Source organism: Mobula hypostoma, chromosome 22 (genome assembly GCF_963921235.1).
Source record: "Mobula hypostoma chromosome 22, sMobHyp1.1, whole genome shotgun sequence".
Lineage (NCBI taxonomy): Eukaryota > Metazoa > Chordata > Chondrichthyes > Myliobatiformes > Myliobatidae > Mobula > Mobula hypostoma.
The window spans coordinates 57063345-57075601 of NC_086118.1; the positions used below are offsets into that span (position 1 = coordinate 57063345).

Below are 12257 nucleotides of genomic sequence, written 5' to 3' on the forward strand. Positions count from 1 at the left end.
GTAATCTGTAAACAAGATATTTTGTAAAAAAAAAGACCTCTGTATACCCCACCCCCTCACTGATCCCTGTCACCAGGGACAGAGGCTGTGTATCACGGTCTGGATCCCAACCTCACTGTTACCACTTTAACTCCCAAACCACACCAATCCCCAACACCCAGGACAGAGGGAGGGTCAGAGGCAGCACTTCCCACCCAGGGGTCAGTGCACAGTGCTCAGCCGACCAGCACTCCCAGAATCTCAACCCCACTGTCACCCCCAACTCTCGTCATGGCCTCACCAATCCCAAACTGACCCTGTCACCACCAACACCAGACTCCTGACCCCACACACCGATCTCCATCACCACCGACACTAGATTATAAACTGTCACACCCAAGTCCCGTCACGGCCTTCCCCCACCCCCCACACTGTTCTCCATCACCACCGACACTGGATTATAACCTGTCACAGCTCTCCCACACCCCCCACACTGACCTCCATCACCACCAACACTGGATTATAACCTGTCACAGCTCCCCCACACCCCCCACACCGATCTCCATCACCACCGACACTGGATTATAACCTGTCACAGCTCTCCCACACTGTTCTCCATCACCACCGACACTGGATTATAACCTGTCACAGCTCTCCCACACCCCCCACACTGATCTCCATCACCACCAACACTGGATTATAACCTGTCACAGCTCTCCCACACCGATCTCCATCACCACCAACACTGGATTATAACCTGTCACAGCTCCCCCACACCCCCCACACCGATCTCCATCACCACCGACACTGGATTATAACCTGTCACAGCTCTCCCACACCCCCCACACTGACCTCCATCACCACCGACACTGGATTATAACCTGTCACAGCTCTCCCACACCGATCTCCATCACCACCGACACTGGATTATAACCTGTCACAGCTCTGCCACACCGATCTCCATCACCACCAACACTGGATTATAACCTGTCACAGCTCTGCCACACTGTTCTCCATCACCACCGACACTGGATTATAACCTGTCACAGCTCTCCCACACCCCCCACATCGATCTCCATCACCACCGACACTGGATTATAACCTGTCACAGCTCTCCCACACCCCCCACACTGATCTCCATCACCACCAACACTGGATTATAACCTGTCACAGCTCTCCCACACCGATCTCCATCACCACCGACACTGGATTATAACCTGTCACAGCTCTGCCACACCGATCTCCATCACCACCAACACTGGATTATAACCTGTCACAGCTCTCCCACACCCCCCACATCGATCTCCATCACCACCGACACTGGATTATAACCTGTCACAGCTCTCCCACACCCCCCACACTGACCTCCATCACCACCAACACTGGATTATAACCTGTCACAGCTCCCCCACACCCCCCACACTGACGTCCATCACCACCAACACTGGATTATAACCTGTCACAGCTCCCCCACACCCCCCACACTGACCTCCATCACCACCAACACTGGATTATAACCTGTCACAGCTCTCCCACACCGATCTCCATCACCACCAACACTGGATTATAACCTGTCACAGCTCTCCCACACCGATCTCCATCACCACCAACACTGGATTATAACCTGTCACAGCTCTCCCACACCGATCTCCATCACCACCAACACTGGATTATAACCTGTCACAGCTCTCCCACACCCCCCACACTGACCTCCATCACCACCAACACTGGATTATAACCTGTCACAGCTCTCCCACACCGATCTCCATCACCACCAACACTGGATTATAACCTGTCACAGCTCTCCCACACCGATCTCCATCACCACCAACACTGGATTATAACCTGTCACAGCTCTCCCACACCCCCCACACTGACCTCCATCACCACCAACACTGGATTATAACCTGTCACAGCTCCCCCACACCCCCCACACTGACCTCCATCACCACCAACACTGGATTATAACCTGTCACAGCTCCCCCACACCCCCCACACTGACGTCCATCACCACCAACACTGGATTATAACCTGTCACAGCTCTCCCACACCCCCCACACTGACCTCCATCACCACCAACACTGGATTATAACCTGTCACAGCTCTCCCACACCGATCTCCATCACCACCAACACTGGATTATAACCTGTCACAGCTCTCCCACACCGATCTCCATCACCACCAACACTGGATTATAACCTGTCACAGCTCTCCCACACCGATCTCCATCACCACCGACACTGGATTATAACCTGTCACAGCTCCCCCACACCCCCCACACTGACCTCCATCACCACCAACACTGGATTATAACCTGTCACAGCTCCCCCACACCCCCCACACTGACCTCCATCACCACCAACACTGGATTATAACCTGTCACAGCTCTCCCACACCCCCCACATCGATCTCCATCACCACCAACACTGGATTATAACCTGTCACAGCTCTCCCACACCCCCCACATCGATCTCCATCACCACCAACACTGGATTATAACCTGTCACAGCTCTCCCACACCCCCCACATCGATCTCCATCACCACCAACACTGGATTATAACCTGTCACAGCTCCCCCACACCGATCTCCATCACCACCGACACTGGATTATAACCTGTCACAGCTCCCCCACACCCCCCACACTGACCTCCATCACCACCAACACTGGATTATAACCTGTCACAGCTCTCCCACACCCCCCACACCGATCTCCATCACCACCGACACTGGATTATAACCTGTCACAGCTCTCCCACACCCCCCACATCGATCTCCATCACCACCGACACTGGATTATAACCTGTCACAGCTCTCCCACACTGTTCTCCATCACCACCGACACTGGATTATAACCTGTCACAGCTCCCCCACACCCCCCACACCGATCTCCATCACCACCAACACTGGATTATAACCTGTCACAGCTCTCCCACACCGATCTCCATCACCACCAACACTGGATTATAACCTGTCACAGCTCCCCCACACCCCCCACACTGACCTCCATCACCACCAACACTGGATTATAACCTGTCACAGCTCTCCCACACCGATCTCCATCACCACCAACACTGGATTATAACCTGTCACAGCTCTCCCACACCCCCCACACCGATCTCCATCACCACCAACACTGGATTATAACCTGTCACAGCTCCCCCACACCCCCCACACCGATCTCCATCACCACCAACACTGGATTATAACCTGTCACAGCTCTCCCACACCCCCCACATCGATCTCCATCACCACCAACACTGGATTATAACCTGTCACAGCTCCCCCACACCCCCCACATCGATCTCCATCACCACCGACACTGGATTATAACCTGTCACAGCTCTCCCACACCCCCCACACTGACCTCCATCACCACCGACACTGGATTATAACCTGTCACAGCTCTCCCACACCCCCCACACTGACCTCCATCACCACCGACACTGGATTATAACCTGTCACAGCTCTCCCACACCGATCTCCATCACCACCGACACTGGATTATAACCTGTCACAGCTCTGCCACACCGATCTCCATCACCACCAACACTGGATTATAACCTGTCACAGCTCCCCCACACCCCCCACACCGATCTCCATCACCACCAACACTGGATTATAACCTGTCACAGCTCTCCCACACCCCCCACATCGATCTCCATCACCACCAACACTGGATTATAACCTGTCACAGCTCCCCCACACCCCCCACATCGATCTCCATCACCACCGACACTGGATTATAACCTGTCACAGCTCTCCCACACCCCCCACACTGACCTCCATCACCACCGACACTGGATTATAACCTGTCACAGCTCTCCCACACCGATCTCCATCACCACCGACACTGGATTATAACCTGTCACAGCTCTGCCACACCGATCTCCATCACCACCAACACTGGATTATAACCTGTCACAGCTCTCCCACACCCCCCACATCGATCTCCATCACCACCGACACTGGATTATAACCTGTCACAGCTCTCCCACACCCCCCACACTGACCTCCATCACCACCGACACTGGATTATAACCTGTCACAGCTCCCCCACACCCCCCACACTGACCTCCATCACCACCAACACTGGATTATAACCTGTCACAGCTCCCCCACACCCCCCACACTGACCTCCATCACCACCAACACTGGATTATAACCTGTCACAGCTCTCCCACACCCCCCACATCGATCTCCATCACCACCGACACTGGATTATAACCTGTCACAGCTCTCCCACACCCCCCACACTGACCTCCATCACCACCGACACTGGATTATAACCTGTCACAGCTCCCCCACACCCCCCACACTGACCTCCATCACCACCGACACTGGATTATAACCTGTCACAGCTCCCCCACACCCCCCACACTGACCTCCATCACCACCGACACTGGATTATAACCTGTCACAGCTCTCCCACACCCCCCACACTGACCTCCATCACCACCAACACTGGATTATAACCTGTCACAGCTCTCCCACACTGATCTCTGTCACCACCAACACTGGATTATAACCTGTCACAGCTCCCCCACACCCCCCACACTGACCTCCATCACCACCAACACTGGATTATAACCTGTCACAGCTCTCCCACACCCCCCACACCGATCTCCATCACCACCAACACTGGATTATAACCTGTCACAGCTCCCCCACACCCCCCACACCGATCTCCATCACCACCAACACTGGATTATAACCTGTCACAGCTCTCCCACACCCCCCACATCGATCTCCATCACCACCAACACTGGATTATAACCTGTCACAGCTCCCCCACACCCCCCACATCGATCTCCATCACCACCGACACTGGATTATAACCTGTCACAGCTCTCCCACACCCCCCACACTGACCTCCATCACCACCGACACTGGATTATAACCTGTCACAGCTCTCCCACACCGATCTCCATCACCACCGACACTGGATTATAACCTGTCACAGCTCTGCCACACCGATCTCCATCACCACCAACACTGGATTATAACCTGTCACAGCTCTCCCACACCCCCCACATCGATCTCCATCACCACCGACACTGGATTATAACCTGTCACAGCTCTCCCACACCCCCCACACTGACCTCCATCACCACCGACACTGGATTATAACCTGTCACAGCTCCCCCACACCCCCCACACTGACCTCCATCACCACCAACACTGGATTATAACCTGTCACAGCTCCCCCACACCCCCCACACTGACCTCCATCACCACCAACACTGGATTATAACCTGTCACAGCTCTCCCACACCCCCCACATCGATCTCCATCACCACCGACACTGGATTATAACCTGTCACAGCTCTCCCACACCCCCCACACTGACCTCCATCACCACCAACACTGGATTATAACCTGTCACAGCTCTCCCACACCCCCCACACCGATCTCCATCACCACCAACACTGGATTATAACCTGTCACAGCTCCCCCACACCCCCCACATCGATCTCCATCACCACCGACACTGGATTATAACCTGTCACAGCTCCCCCACACCCCCCACATCGATCTCCATCACCACCGACACTGGATTATAACCTGTCACAGCTCCCCCACACCCCCCACACTGACCTCCATCACCACCAACACTGGATTATAACCTGTCACAGCTCTCCCACACCGATCTCCATCACCACCAACACTGGATTATAACCTGTCACAGCTCCCCCACACCCCCCACACTGACCTCCATCACCACCGACACTGGATTATAACCTGTCACAGCTCTCCCACACCCCCCACATCGATCTCCATCACCACCAACACTGGATTATAACCTGTCACAGCTCCCCCACACCCCCCACACTGACCTCCATCACCACCGACACTGGATTATAACCTGTCACAGCTCCCCCACACCCCCCACATCGATCTCCATCACCACCGACACTAGGATCCTGACCCATCACCCCCAACTCCCGTCACGGCCCTCCCCCACCCACACTGTTTCCTGTCACAGGATCGTAACCCCTATCCCTCCCCATTACACCCCCTCCCCAATCATTCCACGACAGAAATCTGCTGTCACCCAAACACCAACCCTTGTCACCTTACGCACCAGGATCCTGACCCCACCTTCACCCCCCCACACTACCATTTGTCACCTCTCAAACCTGCTGACCCAACCAGAGATCCCAAAACCAATCTCCCGTCACTCCCCCTGACCCCCATCACCCCCTGAACGTGACCCCTGCCCTCCCTGACCTCTGTCACCCCTCCAGTACTGAGCTGGTGGGAGCAGAGGAGGGTGGGCGTCTATAAGGTGTTGGTGCCAGAGGCAGGGTGCCTTAGTCCCCTGGGGAACCAATCCCCGACTCTCGCTGAGCCCTGAGCCAGCCCCACCCACCCACACTCTGACCGTACCTTCCTGCTGACGGTGCAGTTGGGGCCGAGGGTCCGGCGTCCTTGGGGCTGAGGGAACCGGAGGAGGAGGAGGTCGGACTCTCCGGGCATCTCCCTGCGGGGGTAACGTGAGAGGTCACTCACTGCGTGACCGGGGCCACAGGACGCAGCTTGCTGGCTTCACCGTCAGGTAGCGGAGCAGAATTAGGACATTCGTCCCACAAGTTCATCACCACCGTTCAATCGTGGCTGGTTTATTTTAAGCCCCATTCTCTGGCCCTTACCGCATAACCCTGCAGACTAAATGGGCTAAGTGGCCTAATTGTGTTCCTGTCTTACGGTGTAACCTTTTACCCCATTACCAATCCTTGGCATAAATATACCCACCGACCTGACTACCAGAGCCGTCTGTGGCAGCAAATCCCACAGATTCACCCACAGCTAGCTCAAGAAATTCCTGAGCTCAGGTTTGAAGGGAACGTCCCTTTATTCTGAGTCTGCGGCCTTGGTTCCAAAACTCTCCGGGTTGTTTTTATTTATTCTCAAGTTTTAACTTATGAAGTGTATCACATCGTGCCTAATCGACCCACAGTGAATACAACCCTCCGGTAATGAGCCTGTCAATATCCTGGGAATAGACTCTCCAACTGCTGACTCCGGGACAGCCCACCCACGCAGCCCGGGACTGGATGTCCCGACCGACTGCACGCTACAAACCCTGAAATGGACACACTGCCCAGCTGTGCTACAAGTCCCCTCTCTGACCCAATACCCTGCTGGTACCTCTGACCCAGGCTCACTGCACCCGTACCCGCTTACACTCCACGTGGATCACCAACCACCGCTCAGAGCTGGTGTACCTGGTTCAGGAGTGCTGCCCAAGGCAGGGCAGACATTACGGTGCACTGGGACAACAGACAGACGGACGCAGCCTACCATCGGTGGGCTAGTCTTGAACCAGCTCCGTCCCTCACACTCTTAAGTCACTCTGGCTAGCCAATGTCTACCTGCTCCCCTCCCCCCTCCCATCCATGATCCACATGAAGTGTGTTCCTGGACTCGCTCGGAGACGGTTACCACCGGTCTCTGAGGACCGATGGAGCAGGAATCTCACCGATGATGTGGGGAGTGGGCGAGCTCCGGGCCGATCCTGTGTTACTCTGGGACCCATACTTCTCCATCAGCTCTGTGAACTCCCTCCTAAGGGAACGAGACCAGAATTAGAACCAAACGCAGATTCCGTCAACTCCCACCAGCATGCCCAACCTCCCAAAACACCCCTTTACCATTGTGTTAAAAGTTTCCCCAATGACTAACATCACATTGTACAATATTCAGCACTTCATAAACTAGTGAGAGGTTCAAATTAACACTGAATTATCACACAGAACATAAGACTAAAGTTCAAAAGTTCGAAGTAAATTTATTATCGAAGTTCATATGTTATGGCATACTATCCCGAGATTCATTTTCTTTTCTTTTCTTGTGGGCTCACTTAATAAATCTATTGAATAATAACCATAACAGAATCAATGAAATCAATGAAAGACCGCCCTTTGGGGCTTTCAACCAGAGTGCAGAAGAAGACTGTTCAGATACAAAAGAAATAAATAAGCAATAAATATTGAGAACATGAGAACTGAAGAACAGCATTAATCTACTCAGTCTGTTCCGCTATTCCATCACAGCTGATTTACTACGAAAGAACGCAGAGAGTATTTGTAAGGATGTTGCCGGGACTTGAAGGCCTGAGTTACAGGGAGAGACTGAACGGGTTCCGACTTCATTCCCTGGAGTGTAGAAGACTGAGGGAGATTTGACAGAGGTATACAAAATTATGGCGGGCTATAGATAGGGTAAATGCAAGCAAGGATTTTCCACTGAGGTTGGGTGAGACTAGAACTAGAGGTCATGGGTTAAAGGTGAAAGGTGAAATGTTTAAGGGGGACATGAGGAGGAACTTCTTCACTCAGAGGGTGGTGAGAGTGTGGAGCTGCCAGCAGATGCAGGTTCGATTTCAACATTTGAGAGACGTTTGGATAAATAAGTGGATGGCAGGGGTGTGGAGAGGTCTGATCCAGGACTGGGTAGATGGGACTAGGTGGAATGACAGTTCAACACAGACCAGATGGGCTGAAGGACCCGTTTCTGTGCAGGAGTCCTTAGCTCCAGCTCCACTCTGGGTCTAAACTGGGTCCAAGCACCCTCTACCTTTCAAGATGGTGCCAGCGTACAACCCTGCCTTGGTTGGCATCTTCAGATAGCTCAAGAAAATGTCTTTTTTTATTCTTTTACGTCTATTTTTCACCTTAAATGTGTTTCTGGGATTGTTAGACCCTGCGATTTACAGTTTGGAGATCGAATGAGTGGTCAACGCTTTGCTGTCTGGAGAAGATTCTGGGAAGTGAGCACACACTCGGATGGCCTCCACGTGTTTAAACTTCGAGACGGAGCACGAGCCAATGTTCAACTCCATTTCAACGATTAAAGCATCTATTAATCACCGATTAAAGTGTCAAGGAAGATTGAGACATCAAAGTGAATGCAGAAGATGAGTGAGAGTTCAGCGTTGATTGCCTTCCTTTTGATCACTGTCAAGGAGTCTGTGAGTGGCCTAGCACTGTGAGGGTCGATGTGGCATGTGGGTAGGCCTCCGCCTCCTGTGGTGCGCCTCTCTTTCGTTGAACGTTGCTGATATCAGAGGATGGTATCATAGTTCTGCACGTATGGATTGGACTAGTAAGTTTATGTACTGTGGACTTCTTCCATTTGGGGTTTTTATATCCTGTGTTTTTTTTAATCACCCGTTCCTTTTATGTTTTGTTGTGCAAGGGGATGGGGTTTGGGGATTGATGTTCCTGCTCGATTTACACAGGAGAAGGGAGGGGGGGGTTGATGTTTCTCTCTGAACAACTCATGTTCTTTCTTTGTTTTGCGGCTACCCGGAGAAGAATTTCAGAGTTGCGTATGGACACATGCTCTGACAATAAATGAAGCCTTGTACACCTCCCCAGCTGCACTCATCAGTCTGACCGGTGTGGGTGACACAGTGTCTGTCTCCCATCCCGACAGGGTTAAAGCAACTGCACTCATCAGTCTGACCTGTTGTGGGTGACACAGTGCCTATCTCCCAGCCCTGACGGGGTTAAAGCAACTGCATTCATCAGTCTGACCGGTGTGGGTGACACAGTGCCTGTCTCCCAGCCCTGACAGGGTTAAAGCAACTGCACTCATCAGTCTGACCTGTTGTGGGTGACACAGTGCCCGTCTCCCAGCCCTGACAGGGTTAAAGCTAATGTGCTTTAAGCAGATTTACAGAGCCATTTCATAAAGCATACAGGTCACTAAATTAATTTTCAATCATTTTTTTCATTGTCTCCATTTTCCATTTTAATCCTCTAAATCAAGAAATAATCTCTGTAACCAACCATGGGACGCTGAGACTGGAAAGGCAAGGGGTGAGGGCAGGCCAGGGGCAGGGGTTAGGGCACCACTTCCACTGGCAGCTCCTCCCACACTCTCACCACCCTCTGAGTGAAGAAGCTGTAGTCTAACCCAACCTCAGTGGAAAAAGCCTGCTTGCATTTACCCTATCTATATCTGTCATAATTTTGTGCACTTCTATCAAATCTCCGCTCATTCTCCTGCGCTCTAGGGAATGAAGTCATAACCGATTCAACCTTTCCCTATAACTCAGGTCCTCAAGTCCTGGCAACATCCTTATAGATCTCCTCTGCACTCTTTCAACCTTATTTACATCTCTTCTGTAAGTAGATGACCAGAACTGTGTACGATAATCCGGATTTGTCCTCACCAATGTCTCATACAACTCTGCCTGTGGCTTCCCACCTCATGCAGCAGCCCAAGATGAGAGGAGCGTAGAGATGTGGTAAGCTGAAAACAGACGCAGGCTGGTTCCCCAATGTCTCTGTCCTCAAGCCACTTATTAATCCTGCTTTTTGAGAGATTGCCAGAGCTAAGTCTGCTTTTCCCTGTTAATTTGAGGCGAGTGGAGGTGGGGGGAGGGGGAGGGTGTACAGTGTTCACACAGAGGTTCATAGAAACATAGAAAATAGGTGCAGGAGTAGGCCATTCGGCCCTTCGAACCTGCACTGCCATTCAGTATGATCATGGCTGATCATCCAACTCAGAACCCTGTACCAGCCTTCCCTCCATACCCCCTGATCCCTTTAGCCACAAGGGCCATATCTAACTCCCTCTTAAATATAGCCAATGAACTGGCCTCAAATGTTTCCTGTGGCAGAGAATTCCACAGATTCACCACTCTCTGTGTGAAGAAGTTTTTCCTAATCTCGGTTCTAAAAGGCTTCCCCTTTATCCTCAAACTGTGACCCCTCGTTCTGGACTTCCCCAACATCAGGAACAATTTTCCTGCATCTAGCCTGTCCAATCTCTTTAGGATTTTATATGTTTCAATAAGATCCCCCCTCAATCTTCTAAATTCCAATGAGTATAAGCCTAGTCGATCCAGTCTTTCAACATATGAAAGTTCTGCCATCCCAGGAATCAATCTGGTGAACCTTCTTTGTACTCCCTCTATGGCAAGAATGTCTTTCCTCAGATTAGGGAGGCTGGATCGGTTAAATATCAGGATTGTGAATGGTGTCTGATGGGGTCAGGCTGGAATTCACTGTCTCTGTGTCACACAAGTTAGGCTGGTAGCAGGGAGTTCCCAACCTTCCTTATGCCACGGACCCCTACCATTAACCGAGCGGACCCCAGGCTGGGAACCTCTGGTGTAGTGGCTGGTGAAAGTGCCTCCTTCCCCTTTCCTTTCCAGTACTGAAGAGGGGTCTCTGCCCAACACTTCAACTGTTTATTCCCCTCCATAGCTGCCACCTGACTTGCTGAGCTCCTCCAGCACCTTATGTGTGTTGCTCCGGATTTCCAACATCTGTGTTTGGGATGTAGAGATTATCAGCACGAACTGATTCTGGCTGCATCTGAAGTATTGGGGTCATATAGCATTCTATTAGGTTGCCCCATTACACTACAGGACCGACGTGCAGGCTTTAGAGAGGGTGCAGAACAGATTCACAAGGATGCTGCCTGGATGTCCAGCCAATGCAGAATTTTTAAACTGAGATACAGTGCAGAACAGGCCCTTTCGACCTTTCACACTGCACCGCCCAGCAACCCCCGATTTAACCCCAATCTAACCACGGGACAATTCACAATGACCAATTAACCTAGCTGGGTACGTCTTTGGAATCCGCGTTTGTGTGTAAATAAGGCACAGGATAAACAGTGGGTACTGTACTGGATATGCTGAGTATCCAGAGACACATGGTTCGGGTGAGTGAGTTGTCAGGATGTTACAATATTTTCGTACTACAAGAATGGCCACAGTTGTGGGCTTCCCCCCAGCGCATCCTCACTGATTTGATTGATTTGATTTGAAGCAAACAACGCATTTCAGGGTACAGTTGGTGGCCACTTTATTAGGTACAGCTGGTTACCAGCTTGTGGGGGTGACAATTACTGGAAGTTCGAGAAATCGGCGTTGACACCATCAAATTGGAGGCTACCCAGACAGAATATAAGGTGTTGCTCCTCCAACCTGAGTGTGGCCTCATCGCGGCAGTAGAGGAGGCCATGGACTGACATATCGGAATGGGAATTGAAATGAGCGGCTACAGGGAGATCCCGCTTTTCCAGGTGGACGGAGTGTAGGTGCTCGGCGAAGCAGCTGCCAGAAAAAGTGGGATCTCCCTGTAGCCATGCATTTCAATTCCAGTTCCCATTACCAGCTCTTCACTTCACCCCCTCCCCTTCTCCCGGTTTCACCCATCACCTGCCACCTCGTACTTCTTACTTTGACTTTGTGCCTTCCTTTCCTGACGAAGGGCCTTGGCCTGAAATACCGACTCTTTCCCATAGATGCTGCCTG

General features: G+C 51.9%; 1 protein-coding gene across 1 annotated transcript in view; it reads right to left on the reverse strand.

Annotated features, from left to right (window-relative positions):
- stxbp4 (syntaxin binding protein 4) overlaps positions 1 to 12257 on the reverse strand; it is a 144056-nt gene that overhangs the window by 109914 nt on the left and 21885 nt on the right. Inside the window, 2 exon segments of the mRNA XM_063030683.1 lie at positions 6368 to 6461; positions 7461 to 7546. Coding sequence (XP_062886753.1) covers positions 6368 to 6461; positions 7461 to 7546 — 180 coding nt within the window.